At 34.3% G+C, this 21,542-nt stretch overlaps 1 protein-coding gene across 6 annotated transcripts in view; it reads right to left on the bottom strand.

The window, feature by feature from the left end:
* FMN2 (formin 2) overlaps positions 1-21,542 on the bottom strand; it is a 361,252-nt gene that overhangs the window by 108,719 nt on the left and 230,991 nt on the right. For 4 of the 6 annotated variants that reach the window (XM_079106095.1, XM_079106094.1, XM_079106097.1 and 1 more), the window contains 5 exons: positions 12,635-12,726; positions 12,341-12,470; positions 11,142-11,288; positions 8,081-8,140; positions 7,806-7,926 (listed from right to left, as the gene is read on the bottom strand). In XM_079106095.1, coding sequence (XP_078962221.1) covers positions 7,806-7,926; positions 8,081-8,140; positions 11,142-11,288; positions 12,341-12,470; positions 12,635-12,726 — 550 coding nt within the window. The remainder of the gene's footprint in view (positions 1-7,805; positions 7,927-8,080; positions 8,141-11,141; positions 11,289-12,340; positions 12,471-12,634; positions 12,727-21,542) is intronic. The other 2 variants (XR_013758044.1, XR_013758045.1) reach the window with 2 other exon arrangements.

Raw genomic sequence — 21,542 nt, 5'->3', positions numbered from 1 at the left:
ATTGTGAAAATAAATATTCCTATGACTAAATATTAGAATCAAGTCTAAAGAACCTTTGTAAGGATGACTGGATATCCTCCCATTATATTTCGCTGAGAGCCCTGTGTTCTAATTATGTCAGACTTTGTTATCCATTTGTCGTCACTTTGTTAGTTCACTTACTGAGTCAAGAACACATCAGGCAGTTGCTAAGAGCCAAGAACCTCAACCCTGAACCTTTCCTGAAGAGTTCATGCCACTAAACCCAAAAGGAAGTGATGTTAGTGTTGAAGAGTGAATTCCACATCTGATTCCCCAGGTCCAAATTCAGTCCCCACTCTAAACTCCACACTTGATTCTCCAGTCCAAATCCATAATATGTATCCTTTGTAGGGTATTTATTATTTTTTAACTTGGACTTGCCTGATCACTAAAGAGATGATTAATGAAAATACCTATGTCACATGGATTAAATGAGTTAATGCATGTAAAACTGTGACACAGGGTAGGCATAGCAAGCAAATTTGAAAGACACATCAGAATTGCTGGATGAAGGGGTGCTTTCCAAACCATACACATGCGGAATTGTGATCACAGTACTGGATTCTTTTGCAATTACCCAACCTGCATGTATGAATATTTTGTATCTCTCAGATATATGCACAATATAAATTGTGAACTCAAGTAGCCACAAGATAGGTTTCTTTGTTCATGCTCCTTCCATACTTAAAATTGCTACTTTTCCCCTCTTGGAAGAATTTTACTGATCTTTCAAAGTTCAATTTTAATATAATCTCCAAGTACCTCTGCTGTGTTTCTATAATATCTTATTAATATAAATTTTTAAAATAGTGGTTATAGTGTCTAGTGGTTATTTGTGTCACCATTGATTCTTTCATTACTCTATGAACTATGACCAGAGAAGGCTCAAATACTTTGATTTCTCATTTTCTATTAACTTAATAAATATCATAGAGTGATAGTGAAGGTCTTAGACTATAAGGACTCAAATTTCTTGCTGCTCTAAATATCATAAATTTTATTATTTTATTAAGAAACAATCTACCCATTACAATTAATTATTGCCTTTCTACAATAATTTTGGTAATACTAATGACCTGAAAACAATGTTCATTCCCTTTGACAAAAGGGAAAATCTAAGAATCTACATTAAGGTAACAACCAGAGATACAATTTTTTAAAAGATTATGAATAAGGATGTTCAACAGAATATATTTAAGAGTAATGAAAACTGGAGTCTATTTACTATAAGGATCAAATTACTCACTAAATTAAGGCACAATCATGAGATGGATTATTATGAAACCAATCTAAAAGTTTTTTAGAATATATTAAGTGGCAAGGGAAATGTTTCTGCTACAATTTTCAGTGAGGAAAAAAATACAAGATATAAAAGTGAATACAGATGTCCAGTAAATGGAATGAGGAATTCATAGACTGAGTTTTCCCCTTTTTGAAAACACATAGCAATGAAAGATAACATAAAAAGAGGAAGCTAAACAGACATGATATGTTGTTCTCAAAAATGTACACATTTCCTTGGATCAAAAATAATAGCGAAGCCCAAGTTAATAAATAGGACTGAAGTAAGAAGACTTTGGACTGTGAACATGGAAGGGAAGGTGAAGAGCTGAGTTTGCTGGGAGCATGGGGTAGGGAGAGTGCAATGGAACCAGGAGGCAATGGAACCAGCCCAACTACTAGAAACCTAGCTCTATGCGTGGGCTCCCGGTACATGAAAGGAAGATGAAAACAGCTACAATTCTCTGCTACAGACCATGAGCAGCTATATGCCTGGGGCACCAATGGTAGGTGGACAACTTTCCAGATCTGAGCTTGGCCTAGTCATTTGCTAGCTTGGAGACTGGATCTGCAATAAATACAGTGTGCCCACAGGGCAGGAGACCCATATCATGGCAAGTGCTGTTGACGGAAGCTCTGGTTCTCTCCTGAGTATCAAAGGCAGATCAAGTTAAAGCAACTGAAAAAAAAATCAAAAGACGGTGAAGGATTTAAGCATAAAGGAAAGGGAAAGAGTGAAGGGCAGACACACAGATAGTCCATCACCGTTCCATAATTCTACAGATGTAACACAGAGCGGTCATAAGCAATATGCAAATGATTAGTTGTGGCTGTGTTCCAATTGAAATTTATCTACAAAAAGAGGATAAATTTAGTCAATAGGCCATAACTTTCTGATACCTTTTTAAAATCAACACAGCATCACCACAAAAGGAACTTATGGGTGGGCACACAATTTATAAAAATGAATAAATAAATAAATTAAGGAATTATGCAGCAGAGCAGTGGCCTATACTCATTCATCAATATCTGTTTCTGTTGACTGAGTGTTCGTCAACTCACCTGGGAGACACTGAGTGCTTTATCAAATTTGAGTCCTTTATTAAAGTCTAGATACCAGCCTCTAAAAGTTGAGTACAGTATTCACCAGAAAGATAATAAATGGAAGATGAATTCATTTCAAATAAAACAAAAACTGAAGGGGATGTATTCATGAGATAAAGGAAATAATATTAAATTAAAAATGAGAAATTGGGAGGCAAAATAAATATAGTTAAATATATTAGAAATTTTGGAAACAAAAATGATAATGATTTCAAAAACTACATGGATAACATAACACCAAAAATCGAAGAAAACTAAAAAGTGGGAAAATGGAAGACAATGTTGAAGAATGCATGAAGATTATAGTAGAAAGAAGGATTTTCAAAATCTGAAAGAGAATTTAGGAGATGAGAAATTAGATCAAGCAGCTCCAATTTACATCTAAAAAGGAGGTGCAGGAAAAGAGAAATGTGTTAACATTTTAGCAGACAATGGCTGAGAAATTTTAAAACATTAAGGAAGTCAGTCTTAAAATTTAAAAGAACAAAGTACGTACAAAACAAGATATAAAGTTTAAAAATGTCTTTATATTATATATGTCCATAGAAAGCCAAAGATGAATAAGAATAATGAAAAAACCTACATTAGTTATAAGAAGTAGACAGATTACATACACAAGAATGACTCTGATGAAAAATAAATCAGTATAGAGGCCTATGTCCAGCAAAACTATCATTCAAGACAAAGGAAGACATTTAATTTTTAGTCAACTGTGAACAAATACTTTAACATCCATCAGATGTTTCTGTTTAGAAAGAACACTATTTGAGAAGAGGAAAAAAATTATATGTAACAATAGCAGTATAATAATGGATTAAATATACTCATAAGGGTGATCACCTATTGAGCATAATATAGTAGCAGTTTCTAAAGGAAATGACAGTATTAAAAGTCTGGAAAAACAGGAAAAGGAAAATGGAAGGAGTTCAATTATTAGCTGAATGTTCTAAAGCTCTTATTTGGAAGGATAAATACATGACATAATTGCATGTTATAAAATTGTGTAATTAAGAAAATATGTTAATATTTATAATGAACCAACAAATTAAATAGAAATACTATACACAGCTTCCAAAATTTTATTGGTGGAGTCAAGGAGGGGATAGTGAAAAAATGTATCCAGACAACAGGCAACCCATAAAGAAAATAAAATGCAAATATAAATAAATTAAATTCTCCTGCTATAAAGTAGAGAACATAAAGTTGAACAAAAGTTACAAAAATTACATGTATCATGGTCCCAATTGTACATTTTATGTACATGCACTACACATACCAGACAGAAATATACCAAAAAATAAATATTATTTAGCATTGGACTGTAGGAGTGAAGATTAACATATTTTCTTCTTTACATTTTGATGTATTATCTAAGTTTCTATTTTAAACTGATGCAGATTTTAAAATCATAATAAAAATTTATTTTTAAGGGAGTATAACAAAATAGCAAGGAGTGTACTTAGCATATGCAAGACCCTGGATTTAATCCCAAGGATTCAAACAAAAAGTTCTTTTCTAAAATACTTATTTTTTTTCTCTCTCAAAAATAAGGGGAAAAGTAAATATCAGCAATTTACCATTTTAAATGTAATAACTACAAACTAACAATTTTAATAATTCAATACAAGTATGTTTAAAGACTCTTTTTCCCTGTATGCCTCTGGACACAGATATTGCTTCAATCTGATGATTCAGTTAGTGAATTTTAAACACATTTTCTAGTTAGGTAATAGGGGCAGGGAGGGAGGGAGAAGATGGGAAGAGGGAAAGACGGGTAGGGCTGGGAAGAAGGCATATGAACAGAGAAAGAGGATACAGAGAACACAATCTGCATGAGAACATTCTTATCCATTCTGGTAACTTAATTACTCAAAGCTCTATGCATGTTGAGTTGATTTAAGTCACGTGGCAAGTGCTACAATTCTTAACCCCAAAAGGCATGGCAACAGAAGCCATCATTTGGCCTTACTATATCAAGAAAAGCTGCTGACAGCAAGAAGAGATCAAAAGCAGATCAGGTTGCTTAACAAGCTACATGTCACTGAGTTCAGAAAACCAGGAAGCACCCTGAGGAGCTACGGAAATCTTAGAAATAAGTAGCAAAACCAAACACAGTAGATGTTCTGTAAAATGCCAGAATGAGATTCAGTTGTCTTATTAAAATATCTAAGCCACAACAAATTATTTATAAGCCAGTCCTGAGAAATTAAAAGTCTCCAAACAGAAACGGAAGTGATAGTGCCAGTAAAAGGGTGACTTCACTAATCACACTTCATGATAAATAGTTGATATTTATTAGATATTTATTGTATAAAAGTTTTGGAATAAATGCCTTACAAATTATCCTCTTTTTAAATTTAATTTAATTTGTGTGTGTGTGTGTGTGTGTGTGTTCTGGGGAATGAACCCAGGGGCTATGTACCACTGAGCTACATCCCCAGGTCTTTTTATTTTTTATTTTTTTATAACTTAAACCAAGTGGTTCAGGCTGACCCTGAACTTGTGAACCTCCTTCTCAGCCTCCTGAGTTGCTGGAATTACAGGTGTACCACTGTGCCCAGCCATTACCCCATTTCTAAACCTATTTAAAAACAAATTGCCTCTAAAAAATATGGTCAGGGGTTTAAGTATTCTTAAATTCTCTAATTTGATCACATAAATATCTTCTGATAAACTACCTTGGTCAAATGATATGAATGGCTATATTTCTGAGAAGTCTTTATTTTTCAGAAATTAGATTTAAATTTTGTTTCACAAGATTTTCTTCCTCATGTCCTAAAACATCTTATTTTCTATTAAAATACTTGAATTTTTGAAAAGCAAAACATGAAGTAAATTATGATATCTGTCATTTTTAATTCTTAGAGTTTGGCAGCCTGATAAATAGCTCTTCAAACTAATCTCATTTTACAAGAACAGTGATGTATAATTACATTACTTCACAAACTACAGTTTCATTTCCCCACCTTCACTGCAAGCTCCTCAGAGGCAAGTGCATGCTTCTGTTACTAACATAGCACCAGGACCACACTCCTCAAAATGTGTTCAAATGTGTTCTACCAACCACAGAATCCACCACACATTCTGTGAAGAAAGTGCTCTGTGGTCAAATAAATTGGAGAACTATTGCCAAAGCTCTTTTGGAGAATACTGTGGATTCCTTTAGAATTTAACTTAACCCCAGCAGTTTTTGTATTCATTTGGTCATGAACTTTCTCATTTCTGTGGCATCGAATTTCTACAACCTGTGGGCAAAGTGGGAGAGATACTGAGCTGTCAAATGTTGTAGTTGGTGATGGAGCGTATGGGAGTTTCAATTTCCTCTTTTCTCTATAAGAAGTGTAAACTTTCATGGTTAAAACCACCTCCTTAACCTTCTGAGGCAATTAAAAATTGCTAAGATGGTCCTTCAATATTTATTCTTCTGTTGCTACCACGTTACTCAAGAAAACACAAGAGGATTTAGTGGCGCTGGGCTGCTTATCCATCTGAAGTCAACTATCTACGGTTACTTAACGTTTTCAGTTAGCTCCAGGTCTTGTGAGAACTTGCCATTTTCATGATTACACATGCATTTAATACCTGTAGAAAGAAGGCATATTGATACTAGAAGAAAATGGGGTATTCTAAAGCGATGCACCAACCACAGCAAATATAATGCCCCTGGTAATAAAGTCATTATTCCTCTCATCTATTAAATCACTGTAAACAGTTGCATTCTAGTTTGCAAGACTGAACTGTTCATCAGACTATGAAGCATTTTCTATATCCCCATAATTTCCCTATCACCACATCAGTGTGTGTGTGTGTGTGTTTAAAATTTCATAAGTGAATCTAAATGTCTGGCATAATTTTGAAGCATGATAAATTTGATAAATACTATAGCAAGAAAGGTTTTGCTTCTACTGGTTTAAGATTTCATTCTGTTTCTGGGGGGTGGGTGGGTACTGGGGATTGAATGCAAGGGTACTTTAACACTGAGCTACATCCCTGGCCCTTTTTATTTATTTTTTTTATTTTGAGACAAGGTCTCACTAAATTGCTTAGGATCTCTCGTAGTTACTGAGGCTTGCTTGGAAGCTGAGATCCTCCTGCCTCAGTTTCCCAAGTCACTGGGATTACAGGCCTGTGCCACCACTCCTGGCTTAAGAATTCATTCTTCAATACACACTACCATAATATTATACAAGTAACACAAGTTTTAAAATTATTATTATAGAAATAAGGGAAGTCAAGGTAATCTTTCTTGGCTTCAATCAACAGGTACCCATGTGAAAGGCTCGAAGGGGGCTTATCTAAATGACAGAATTTTAGTCCTCTTCAACAACAACTGAGTCTTTGTGTACTCATAGTACTTAGCAATTGCCCAATGTGAATCATATTGCATACATAAGAACTATAAGCAAACTATAATTTTGTTATGTTGATTGAAATCATATAAAAATGTCTGTGACTAGTACATGATTACAGATTGGTATTTTTGAATAAACACATCTCAAAATTAGGACTGAGTCTCTTCAAAATTTATGTCTCTATTTTTGGCTCTGGACAGGGGTAACCAGTCCTCTTATTTGCATCTTGTAATACAATACAAAATGAAAAGCTTACATACATTTAGTCACTCCCTTTCTGTATTAAATGGAGCTAGAAACAGTTTAAATAGATAACTGGGGCATTCTCAACTCTATAACAAAAGTAAACCTCACAAAAAGCAGAAAAAAGGGATCATATTCAGAAAAAAATTACAAACTATTTGCTTCAGTGTAAATCTTTATATGTAGAAATTTGAGGAATTTCAGACTCTCTTCAAAATGACTTAAGGTTGAAATCATTCTCCATTAAAAATAAAATAATATGCCCATGTGTTTTGTGACCATATTATATAATAAGATACTTTGTTTCCAGGAAAGTCCATAAGCCACAAAACCTTCTGCAAGTATATTTACAGAGTGTGGGTAGGGACCATTTACCTATTCTTTTTTTTTTTGGCAGTGCTGGGGATTGAACCCAGGGCCTTGTGCATGCAAGGCAGGCACTCTACAAACTGAGCTATATTCCCAGCTCCAATTTACCTCTTAACAATGACATAATCTGTGTCCAACCATGACATGATAAGTATCATGGAGAACAAGGTTTTGGCTAGAAAATAAAAACAAGACGCAAACCTGATCCTGATTGTTATTCAAATAATGAAGATCCTGTTAGATAACTAAATTTTCAATACAGATTCTTTTTAAACAACAACAAAAAATGGACAGAACTTTTCTTTTGCCATATAACCCCAAAATTTAGTTCTACAAGGCTATGAAACATTTACTTCCCTGAAAAAACATTGAGAACACTACTTTTTCTCCTTAAAAAAAGCAGAAATAAAACATATAAGTTCAAGATGACGTTACCTTTTAAGTCTTTCTTCAGTTTTCTGAGATCTTTTTGAAAATCTTCAAACTTCATCTGTGAGGCCTGAAAAAGGTCCTGTGGTTCTGGCAGTGGAAAGACACACTGTTCTTTTCCAGCATCCTAAATAACAAACATGACTTTTAAACAAATAGGCATCAATATAAAAAAATATGCAACAGCAGCAAAGGAAAAAACAAAATCAGAACAACAACAAAACATTACCAAATAACCCAAAGAAAGAACAACAAAACACTATATCTAAAAATGATCTTACCTCATCAAAATTTCGAAGATAATATGAAACAATATATGACAGAAGGCTTCTGCTATTGTCCTAGGCAGAAAGATCAAAGTAAGTAACGATACATTTTAAACAAATTATTAAATACATAGTATTGAATAAAATGAACTGCAGTGAACCTACAAATATACATGACAAGATTGGAATTTTACTTTCTTAATTGCCTCACTTATTGTATCTAAAGAGTTATGCCTCAAGTGAAAGCAGAGCTGTTTAAGGGCAGTCATAACTATAAATTCTTTCCTATTTTTACCCTCTTTGATCATAAATTGAGTTCAACTTTTATGTTATTTAATGTTTTATTATGAATTTTTGTTCACTCTTTTTGTTTTATAACTACTACCAATGAAATAATTAAATATTGCTATTATATGAAATTATGAAATAATTAAATATTGCTAGCTTGACTATATAGCTGAACTAGCAGGTACTACTGCAACTCTAAGTGTGTCTTAGAATCATTAGCATGTAGACTAGGGAAATAGAAAAGTATCATTTCAAATATATGGGAGTTTTTAAAATGTGAATGATATTATGATTTGTTATATCAGCAACTGAGATTGAGGAATTAATACTCATGCAGCTAAATAAGATAATGTGTAGTACTATATTTTTAAAAAATGTAAAGTTGTTTCATATCTAACAGTATTCAAAAATAGCTTTTCACTTCCCTTCTAGAGGTATTGAATTTCATTAATTTTTTGCTTTGCTCCAAGTTAGCAGTAGATAATTTTGACTTCAAGAGACCAAATATGTGTGTACGTGTATGTATTTATGTATATGTGTGTATATACATACATTTTTTAAGCAGAAGTCTATGATATAAACTAATTTCTCTGAAATGTTTAATCTGTTAAGCTAAAATAAATTTGGCCTAAATCTGTCTCCATACTTGAGTGACACAGTTGGCCCAAAGTGGCCTTACTACATAGTAAACTGAAACCTAATTTGATGCATACATAAATTTTCACCTAGCCTGAGTATACCCTTTAACCAAGAAACTGAGTCTCAATGATGACTGAACTTCTACTCAGAGGCGGAAAGCTGCCCAAACAAAGCCATATAATGCAAATGACAACTGCTGTCAATCAGGTTGTTTTCGTATGTCACTTATTTTCTGTGATTATAAATACAACCTGCACATTTGGAGGTGTGGCGCCTCCTGAACCATCTTTGATCTGGAATGCTGCCTTGTCCTAGAACTTTTACTTGCTCAAGTAACCTCTGTAAATTTTAACTGATCGGTTTTCATATCAAGCCATGATTTTTTCCTGTTTATAAAAAGACCAACGGTCCTTCATAGTTGAGTTTGACATGAGATAGTAATATATCTATTAAAGGTTTCCCTCATTAGACAAGATTTGCTTGTAAAATGATTTAAGCAACTTTTCTTTTAACTTGTAAATCAACTGAACAGCAGTACATGAATCAATTACTGAAACATTTGTTAAAAGTCTACTGGTAGGCATACTGAAGAAAATTCTGAGTGATCTAAAAATGGTTCTGTCCATGAGGTTTACACATAAAACTGAGGAGTAGATCAGTTACATTCATTTTAAAGAGAAATAACCAATTCAGGAAGACCTTGCATAGCTTCTCTGAGAGGGCATGTGAAATTATTTAAAAGCATTTGCTTCTTGAGTCAGTATTTTATTTTTATTCTAAATTACTCCATAATTACTTAAATTAATAAAATTTAACTTAACAGAGAATTGAATCAAAGATGTAAACCAATACAAAAAAACTCACGATTAATCACTATTCATCTATAGTTAGGATTACCACAATATATTTTGGATCCATTTTGATAAATTGAATAATATGTTGATATATTTATATTTCAATGTTATTTGAGAAAGTCGTTTCAATAATAAGAAGTTACTAAGGAATATTTGAAAACTAACATACTTAAAAAAATGATTATTTTACAAATGTGATTTATTAAGTCTATACATTCCTAGAAAGTATTTCTCATACATATATAATAGCATTTGAAATATATATGGTTATTTCAATAGCCACAAAAATCCCAAAAAATTATGCCAAAAAATAACTATGTGCTATTTAATTTTAGAAAAGCACACTGTCTGGCATTTCATAGACACTCAATGAAAGATGGTAGATAAATACATACATACATGTATGTGAATGAAAGAATAAACAAAAACTTGACTGACGAAAGAGACCAAAAAAGTCTCTCTTTCTTATGAGAAAGATAACTGCATTATCTAGGAAGGACAATCCATATATTTTCATTTCTAGAAGCCAATTGTTTACTTAAACTCAGTATTTTAGAAATGTGTTCATAATTTCCTTCATCATAATGTTCTGTGTAGTGATTCTTTTATCAGAGAAACATAACTCTTTATTTTCTAAGTTTACCAAATCAGACTTTAGTCTGTGACTCTGACCATCATCTCTAACCTTATATTTCTACTGGCACTTTTACAATCACTTAGATATTAATTTTAAACAAACATCTGTAGAAGCAGATTAAAAAAAAAAACTAGATCTGCAGAGTGGCTTAGACATTCTCATGCACACCAGTATGAGGAAGAAAATGATATGTAGAAAAGTAAGATCATCTTTCATATTTTATTTATAAATTACTTCCCTCATCTTTGTTTTGTTTTCAAAATATATTAGCTGTTGACCTCTATAGCCTAACATGGAGAAGATAACAGGTACATATCTAATTCATAGAAAATGATTCATCCTCATATTCCCAAAAGAGAAATACTGGCAAACTTCGTAATGATAGACTAAAAAGAATAATTATTTTTATTTAGAAATATAATAGTTATTCATTAGACATAAAATTCAAAATTATTCACTTCAGGAGACATTATTATTCATATAAATCACAAATATGCTGTGGTTTACTTTTATATAGCTCAGAACAAAAAGAAACATTTGATCTTGGAACATAAAGAAATATTTATTACAACTGATTTACAGTCAAATCTGTTACCAAACAAAAACGTCAAACAAAATATTCTCAATTTGCCTACATCCATTAATACAAAATACTTACACTGCTTTTGACATCTTTTAGTTTGGGGAGAATGTCCAATCCAAAGCCATCTGCCTGTCCCCGAGTTTTATTTCCACCGTTCATGTAGTTGCCAAAGGCAAGAACCAAACCTAGAACCTGCATAACCCCTGGGCCATTTTTTAATGTCTGTAAGACAGGATAAAGAACAAATTTTTTCTTATACAAAGTTTTACTTGAATCATCCAAAATCGATGCCAACTCTTCATATTATAGCAGTAGTTCTGGGTCACAACCAAACTTTGTCCTTCTTCAGTACTATGTATATTTTAAGAGCAGTGTTCTCCAAAATTAACTTTAAAAAGCTGTAAAAACAAGCATTCAGGAAAGCTTTTGAAAGGTGAGAGATGCCAACCTAGGCCTTTTCTATGATGAAATTGCAAGGAAAATAAATATGGCTATAACACTGAGAACTACTACAAAACATCATCATCATCATCATTATCCTAATTGTGCCTATGTCTAAAACAATATAATTTTGGGGCATAAATGATAGATAACCAAAACACAAAACAAAGTTATAAAGGTTCATTTCCAAATGAGTATAAACTCACTTCTTCCAGAACACACTTAACTTCAATTTTCATGTCATTTCCTCTGAAGATGTCTTTGATAACATCTCTCCACTTTTCAAAAGGATTTACCACAACTAGAACAAATAGTACTATTGATTTTTGACAATTTAAAAAAATGTTAATATTGGCCATTTTTGCCAAACATTTATTCTTCATTTTCAAAGGAATTTTTATCTTCTGTTGAATCAAATGGCTTCTCTGAAATCATTTGGTCGGAATAATTATTAATAATTTGTTGAGGGGCCATTCCAAAGAAATGAAGGGAAGTAAATAATATGCCTTCAAGTCACATTCATTTGGAAGTCTGCTATCTAAGGGGAGCATAAGAAGTGAAGATTTGGTTTTTGGCAAAAGCAGAGGTAAAAGAGCTCTCCAGAGGCCAGCACACACTGGCCACACTCTCTCAATGTGGTCCTGCAGCCCTGTTTGCCAATCTGAGCATGTGCTTTGATCTTGAAGCTCAATCATAAATGTTCCCGTCTGTGGGACTGCTATCTCTCAAATTTAATGAGTACTTAGAGTAAATAAAAATTTTGTAATATGAACATGACTGAACAGAGTAAAATATCAGAACTCAAGCTTAGTTCTCTTTGGACCAGAACCCACCTCACATAATTTCTGTAGTAATTCTAGTTTGCGATGAATTGAGCAAATACTTTCTGAAAACGTTGACTGGAACAGGATGCAAAAGACTCGCTCTGAAAAGTTGGGGATTAGTGACAGTTCATAAAGGAACCTAAGGAAATAAAGCCAAGTTAAGAGGAAAAATATAATTTGTATAAACATATGTTTATCCTCATCTCATTCATAACAATTACACATTCAAGACACTGTTTTTCCAAATGGCAAGAGCCCACTGTAGCCTCTATGCCCTCTGTGGGGCCTGAAGGCATTGCTTACTGTTCAGGTTTGTCCAGAGACTTGGCATTTTCCTTGTCTTTGGAGGATCGGCCATGCTTTTCAATTTTTTCCAGTTCATCTGACTGCGCTCTCTGGAAAAACAAAAGCCAAATCTGTTTCTCAAAATCTGGTCAATTGTATCCCTTAGATAATGATGATCTTCATACAGCAAAACTCTCCATATTTTCATATTTCTTAGCATCTGTTTGTAGTAAAACTTGACTTAATTCACAAGGCATTTTAAAGTGTAAATATGTGTAATACAAACCAGATCATCCCCCAAACTCCCAAATAATGTTATTGAGTATTAGTGATCTGCAAAACATTTATTCATTCAAACGTACTTTAAAACAATAGTTTTCCTTTCTTGTTACTGTGGTTGTTTATAATACTCTCTAGAAAGAAAGAATGTCATTTCAAAAATCATATTTCTTATTCAGAAATCAATCAAATTAAACTTGGAAGCAATTTGATCCTTAAGTTTTTGTAACTTATTTTACCCTATTGCAATCATTGTGTACTCCTTTTTGTATTTTAGGGAAAGGAAAGTACAATTAAATTATTAAGACATGGAACAAAAATAAATGGTTTTGATCCTTTTGCTGAACATGCTTTGTGAAACAAAAAATAGCTCCAGGCTAATTTTCTTCCTAAGTGTCTTCTTTCACCTTTTATAATGGCAAGCTAAAAATTTGTTTCTTTATAGAGGAGGATTCTCTGCATTTTAAATGTAAGATAGAAGACCTTATAGTATATTAAGAAGCACAAATCTATTTCTTTTACAGAGCATTTAGATTATTTTTATTTGTATTCTTGTCTTTATTTTACAATTCATAAAGATGTTTCAAAAGAGCCCAAATAGTACATTTTCTAAATGCATTAAGGAGTAATACTATATTACCACATTGTGAGTTTTAATCCAGTCCTCAGAACTTAAAATTCCTTTTTTTTTTTTTTTTTTTTGTTTCTTTAAACAGAAGAGCAACTGAGACAAGAACTGCTGCAGAAGATGAAGTCTTAATAGATTTCCTAAGGAATAGGTAGGCATCATCAAAACAAAGCTGCATTTTGCTCTCCCCTAGCCCCCAGTTTACTAGGACTGCTCTCAGGAATATTAAGGGAGTAAATATCACCTGATTGACTTCTCAGTTACCTGGAGTCAGCCTCATGGCACCATGAGAAAGTCACTTAGAGTCACATTACAAAATGACCTTTTGAAAATGACAATATTCATTTTACTTGCAAACTAAAGAAGACGATAAGATTATAAAAGAATATTAAAGCTAAATATACTGACAAGGCAAGATTCACTGCAAGATTCACAAGTCCACACTTAAATAGGGTGCAGATTTTTAATTTCAATAATACTTTTAAAAGAAATGGGAGTTTTTATCCGAGCAGTTGTTCATCTGCTTTTTCTAAGCCTGACCTCATTCTATACATAACATTTCATCCAGCTTGATACAATCTGGTGAAATACTTCTACTTTTGGTTTCATTTTGTTTCTTGAACTTGAGACCCCTTGACATGGACTAACCTAGCTGTGCACTGGTACATGGAACTGAATGACTGGAAATCCACTCCACAGGTCCAGTAACTTCCCTGTGTCCTAAAAAACAGACCAACCAACAAAAACCTCAAGGGCAGCTACCAGAGAGAAAAAATGGCCAGGATAAATCAGAATAATTGCAATTACAAAAGAAAGAATAAAATTCCTCAATGTCTTCTGAGCAAAGTGCCTTCCTGCTAGTACTATAGTCACTTCCCAGACTATTGAGCACATATGAATCACTAAGTGCACAGTCCTTTACATCTTGTACTTTACTAAGAACTAGACCTTTTCCAGACTATAACAAAACAGACCATTTTTGTTCACTTCAGGATAAAACAAAGCTGCTCTAGACTGATAGTATATTGTATGGCTAGCAGAGGGCATTGTTCTTTATCCATGTTCCATAAACTCTTTTTCTTCTTATCCACAATTGTATGAGCATGATGCAGTACCTTCTATTCTATTTGTTATTTGTTTTTCTTTCTAGAGCTTAGATAAGGCAATCAATCAATCAAATCAATCAATCTCTCTCTCTCTCTCTCTCTCTCTCTCTCTCTCTCTCTCTCTCTCTCTCTCACACACACACACACACATTTACAGGAATTCTCATTCAGGGTACTAATACTTATATTAGTCAATTTTTATTGCTATAATGAAATACCTGAAGAAGGCTAACTTAATAGAGAAAAGAGGTTTATTTAGATCATAGTTTCGAAGTCTGAAAGTCCAAACAGCGTGGTACAGGCTTTGAAGAGGGCCCCCCAGTAAGCAAGGGATGCATGTGTGAGAGTGAGAGATCATATCTCTAAATAGAAGCAAAAAAGTGATTCAGGGATCAGCCTCATTCTTATTACTTGCTCTGAAGAGACCTCAGGGGTCCCATGAGAGGCCAGAATATCCAGAAGAGCTACCCCAATCCCTTCTGAGGGCAGCTCCTTCAACAATCTAAGGACCTCTCACCAGGCTCCGCCTCTTAAAAGTCCCATTACCTCCCATAGCACCACAAGCTTCTGACAAATGAAGCTCTGGGAGACACGCCAACCATGTCCAAACCATAGCAAAGATGAACAAGCAAACACTGAACCGCACTCCTGGGGAAACCCAGGGCTCCCCTCAGTCTCTGGAGTCCCATTTTCATCAACTGATCAACTGAATGTAACCTTTTATAGGTTCAGAGAAGTTTTTTAAAAACATATAATTTTGAATTATTAACGCTGAACTTAACAGCCAATAGCACCACAACTCATGCCTGAATAAATTTGTTTAACATACAGATTTTTCCCCTGAGGCACATCACAGCATTCTTATCTTAAGAGCACTAGACAGCTCTTCAACACTATTTTTAGGAGCCATTTTAGCCAGCAAAATCACTAACCAAAAGCACAAAAATGCAAAAAACGTGACACTAAGTAGACTGCAAAAAGGACACTTGTTTACTCTGTGAGAGTTTAAAAGAGAAGGCAGAACGTCGCCTTGTTCGACCTCTACTGGGAATGTGCACTTTAGGAGACTCAAACATTTCAGGGCATGTCCTCAAATAACCATAAAATCTCCATTTTGATTTTGAGGTTACAAATATATTTTGTATGGGATTTTGTTTTGTTTTTGTTTTTTTCGTACTTGGATTGAACCCAGAGACAGTTTACCATTTGAGCTATATCTTTTATTTTTAGACAGATTCTCACTAATTTGCTTAGGGCTTCTCTAAGATGCTGAGGCTGGCCTCAAACTTGTGACCCTCCTGCCTGAGCCTTAGGAGTTGCTGGAATTACAGGTATGTGCCACTATACCTGGCTTACAAACATATTTTAGTGAGTAGATGAATTTATCAAAATGAAATCCACAAATGATGAGGATCAAATCTGTATGAATCATCACTTCACAAACACACATCCACAAGGAAGAGAGAGAGCATCATCGCATCATGACATGTACATACCCTTGACTTTCTTCAACAAATTACTTCAGAAAAAATGTATTTATCTAAAACCACAATGATTAATATGCAGAAAGATGGTGGTAACACACCTGAATGTGCACATTTTAAAATATTAATCATCTCAGAGAAAAAGGGATACCAAGTTTTAAGGCCTTGGCATATCTCAGTTTTAGCCTGTATACCCCTACTATGGCTTGCCTGTATTCCCAGAGTTTGTGTGTTGAAAAATTCATTCTCAAATTTGTTTATGGAATTTGGAGGCAGGGTCATTGGGAGGCAATTAGGATTAGATTACATCTTAGGGTGGGGCCTCCATAATGACTTTAGTGGCTTGTTTGCTTTATATATGTATGTGTGTACGTATGTATGTACGTACGTACCTATGTACTGGGGGGACTGAACCCAAGTGCATTTTACCACTGAGCTACACCCCAGTACTTTTATTTTGAGACAGTGTCTTTCTAAATCATTTAGTGTCTCACTAAGTTGCTGAAGTTGACCTTGAACTAGTGATCCTCCTGCCTCAGCCTTCTGAGCCAGTGGGATTACAGGCATTAGAGGCCTTTCAAGAAGAAAAAAGATCTAAGTTAGCTTGTTTGCTCTCTTACCATGTGTTATTGCCCTCTGCCATGTTATGATGTGGCATGATGCTGGTGCATGCTCTTGGATTTCTAGAATTTTGAGAAATAATTTTTTGGTCTTTATGAAGTACCTAGTTCTCAGATATTTTGTTGTAGCAATTGAAAATGGGCTAAAGTACATTCAAACAAAGTTCAGACATATAATGAATATTCATTGTTTAAATGAAGACTTTCCACAGTGGAAGAATGGTATAGCTGTAATTTTGTTGATGATATATTTTGATGCAAGATTTAAAATAGCTATTTGTGAGCTAGCTCATGAACCAAACCACTACTTACACTATAGTATGGTTGTATTTTTTTAAGAATCATAATTGTCAAGTGCCTCATTCAAAATGATTCTCTCTTTTGTCTGAAAATGTTTTAGAAAAGAGTATCATTATAATATCATAGGAGTTAATATCAGAAAAGAAAAATGATCCAGTTGACATGTCAATGATATATAGTAGGTAGTAGGAACATGAGACAGGCTTCAAGTTTGTACCTTCAACAAATTACTATGGCTCTCCTGCTATCATATCCTACTATTAGGGTGTAGAAGAAAACAAAAGCTAGAAAATTCCAGCTTCTGCATTCAGGAAGTTCATACAAGAGGCAGACAAATGAATATATATCATAAAATAGTGTGATGGGTGTTCCTCTAGTGCTACTAAGTAATGGCTGCATGGCAGTGGTATTTTAGAGAACATGGAGCATTTAGAATCTATAAATAGTTCTGGAGAACTGCTAAGGCAAAAGATAAACAATCAGAAATCAGCTACCTTTGAGTCACAGAAGAAGAGATCCCTGGAGATCAAAGAAAAAAGTCAGCCAAGGACAGATCCTGCAGAGGAATCGCAAGTCAAAGAGGAGGAGGGAGGTAGAAGAGAAGCCAGAGAAGCCAGAGACGGATGATGTCATGATGCACCAGGAAGGCCCTCCCCGGATGCCAGTGCATCTGGATGACTTCCCAGCCTCCAGAAACAAATTTATTTTTAAAAAATAAATTTAAATACAAAAATTAAAATAAATATCAGTCTTGGGTATTTTGAGAAAAAGGCTCACTTTTAATTTTCAAGAAAGGGAAGAACAAAGAGAGAATTTTGATACAGAAAAAAAATATTAGAAATTTTATGTTTATGATCTTGACTTTCTGAATGAATTTGGAGATGAGATCATCTCCCCAAAGTGAGGAGGCTTAGAGCCAATGATGAAAAAGGAAGAATGGAAAAGCTTTTGAAGAACCATGTGTGAGAAGAAGAAAAGGGACTATAATTAAACAGGAATGAGCCAGGCAAGGAAAATAAAGAGGGGAGGGGTCCTGTGGTGGGGAAAGATGGGGAAGGGATCGAGTTATGAAAATAAGGTACAATGAAGACAGAGAGCAAGTTTAGAGAAGCTACAAGGAAGACAAGGAGGAATAACAATGCACATACTAAATACCTTAAAAAGGATTGCCACCAGCATGCTGGACATGGTTCACCGAAGTTCCCCTGGCGCAGCTTGCCTCTTTGCCAGGACCATGGTCACATGACACGTAGCTCCCTCCCTCCTCTACAATGCCCTTCCATAGGAGGCTTCCTCAGTGCCAAAGACTCTTTATTTATCACATGCTCAATCTTGCTTCTTTGGAGAATCATTTTCTAACCTAAAGACCATTTTCCAACTACATTTCCTCTGTAGCATTTACCATTTTCCATTGTGATTTTACATTTATTTTTGTGAAGCTCTGATTAATGTCTTCCCCACAGACAGACTGAAAGTTCTGTGGGGACAGCGGGATCATCTAAATCCTATCATCTTAGCCTAGTGATGGCACCTAAGAAGGACCAAAGAAATTTCTGCACCTGAACTCTTTCAGCAAGCACTGGATTAATACAATATCAGAGAAACACAAAAATCCCTGTTGGAAAGAAACACAAGACCTTTTTCTTTAGTAGTTCTCAATTTTTTAGACTCAGGATGCTTTCACTTCTAAAAACTATATAAGACCCCAGGGAATTTTGGGGACTTGTGGATTGTATTTTTCATTATTTACCATATTAGATATTAAAACTGAGAAAAGTGTAAAATATCTAATTTATTCAAATAATCATAAAAACCTATTACATATTACTATGAATAACATACATAATTTTTAAAATTTTACATTAAGGGAATAGCAATGTTTTACATTGTTTCATATCTGGCCTAATACCTGGGACTTGTATCTGATTTTGCATTCCATTTCTTGTGACTTGTCATTTGAAAGAAGCTTAGAAAGAAAATCCAGTTTCACGCAGGCAGGTAGTTAAAAGGGTGAATGTTACTTTAAAAGTTTTGTTTTAGAGTATATGTGTATTTTTTTTTTGATGCTACACTAAGTTCCTTGAAATGTGGAATATAAAACTGTTGTCAATTAATATTTTACACTGTATTACATAAAAAATTATTCTCTCCTACAATTGGAAAGATCATTTGCAAAATGTTGGTTTGCTGAGATACACAGAGATTCCAAATTTTTAAAATATAATAAACAAAATCAGTTCTTTTAAAATATCACCTCTAATATCATCAAGACTTACATAATAAAAAAAAAACTGTCAATCTCATGGAGGGAGACATAAGATTTCAAAACATCTAATTTTTGCTTTAGAACCTGAATTTTATCGTTGGCAACAAATATTTTTTTTTTCTCTTGAAGTAACAGAATTACTTTGTTCAAGAAAATGTCTAGCAAACATCAAGGTATGCATAACCACAGTTTAATAGTCATGTTTTTAAACAGAAATGGTATTTATTGAAAACAAAGTAAGTCTGAATAACAACTTTAACACGTTTTCATATAAAAACAGCTATTGTACTTTGCTATTTGTAAAAACACTTCATATGTACTTTTCATGTTGTCACAGAGAATATTACAAAGATGCACTCAAGAGTTGAGTTTTAATAAGATGAGTAATTCTGACAGTCCCTTCACAGAAACTGGCTTTATCCCTGTGAGTGAACAGCAGTGAGGAATTACAATGACAACTTGATTTGGAGTTATCACTTTGATTTATGTTGGGGTGCCAGGCGTTTAACCTACCTTTGCCATGTTAGTCAGTTTTCCATTACTATCAGCAAAACCTGAGATAATCAACTTATGAAGAAAAAAGGTTTATTTTGGATCACCGTTTTAGAGGTTATCCATGATTGATTGGCTCCACTATTTGAAGCCTGTGGCAGGAGGCACATGATGGCAGAGTACATAGTGGAGCAAAGCCACTCACTTCACGGACAGGAAACAAAGCAGAGTGAGGAGGGAGTCAGTATTACAATTCCCCTCAAGGGCATGCCCCCATGGCCTTAGGACCTTCCACTAGGCCCCACTTTTCAAGGCTCTATCACCACTTTCTAAAAGTACGACTTTGGGAACCAACCCATTTACTTAAAAGCCTTGGGAAGATAGTCAAGACCCACTGCTTTTCTATAATCAGTGCAAATGTCTCTACCACTTAAGAGTCAAACAAGGTCTCAGTGTTGTTATGAGAATGGATTTGACTTTAAAGCTCTTGTGTAAAAGACTACAGTAATCCCTGGGCATCCATGGAGCAGAATTTGAAAAGTAGTGTTTGGCATAATTTTCTTATCTAGCTTATGATTCAATTCTCCTCCACCACCCCCACCCTTAAGTGCTTTGGGTGACAAGTTTCAGATCATTTACTACATCTTTGAAGAACACTGTCCAAAAGCAAAATCAAAATTAATTTTAAACAATATTAAACAAAAAGCCAAGTGTGGAGGCACATGCTGATAATCCCAGCATTTGGAAAGCTGAGCTAGGAGGATTGCAAGTTCAAAGTCAGCCTCAGCAACTTAGCAAGGCTCTAAAGCAATACAGCGAGATCCTGTCTCAAAGTAAAATATAAACAAGGGCTGGGGAATCTTCACGCTGCTTTCCAGAGTGGTTGTACCCATTTGCACCTCCACCAGCTATGTAAAAGTGTGCCTTTTCCCCACATCCATGCCACCATCTATTATTGTTTGTATTCTTGATAAAAGCCATTCTAATTGGAGTAAGATGAAATCTTAGTGTTGTTTTAATTTGCATTTCTCTAATTACTAGAGATGTTGAACACTTTTTCATATATTTATTAATTGCCTGTATATGCTACTGTAAAGTATCTGTCCAGTTCCTTGGCCCATTTATTGATTGGGTTCTTTGCATTTTTGGTATAAAGTTCTTTATAAATTTTGGAGGTTAGTGCTATATCTGAAGTGCATGTGGAAAAGATTTTCTCCCACTCTATAGGCTGTCTTTTCACTTTATTGATTGAATCCTTTGCTGAGAAAAAGTTTTTAGTTTGAATCCATCCCATATATTGGTTCTTGCTTTGATATAAAAATAAATAAATAAGTAAATGGCTGGGAATTATCAAAAATACAGCAACAAGTAACACTGGTGAGGATGTGGGGGGAAGATACACTCACTCACACATTGCTGGTGGGGCTGCAAATTGGTGCAACCACTATGGAAAGCACTATGGAGATTCCTCAGAAAACTTGGAATGGAACCACCATTTGACCCAGTTATCCCACTTCTCAGTATTTATCCAAAGGTCTTAAAATCAGTGTACTATAGGGACACAGCCACATTAATGTTTATAACAGCTCAATTCACAATAGCTAAACTCTGGTTAGACATCTACAGATGAATGGATAAAGAAAATGTGGTATATATTACACAATGGAATATTACTCATTCATAAAGAAGAATGTAATTATGACATTTGTCAGTAAATGGATGGAAGTAGACACTATCATGCTAAGTAAAAT

Source organism: Sciurus vulgaris (assembly GCF_902686455.1).
Source record: "Sciurus vulgaris genome assembly, chromosome: 12".
In the NCBI taxonomy this organism is placed as follows: Eukaryota; Metazoa; Chordata; class Mammalia; order Rodentia; family Sciuridae; genus Sciurus; species Sciurus vulgaris.
Note: the sequence above shows the minus strand (reverse complement) of the source record. Positions and strands in the feature narration are given on the sequence as shown.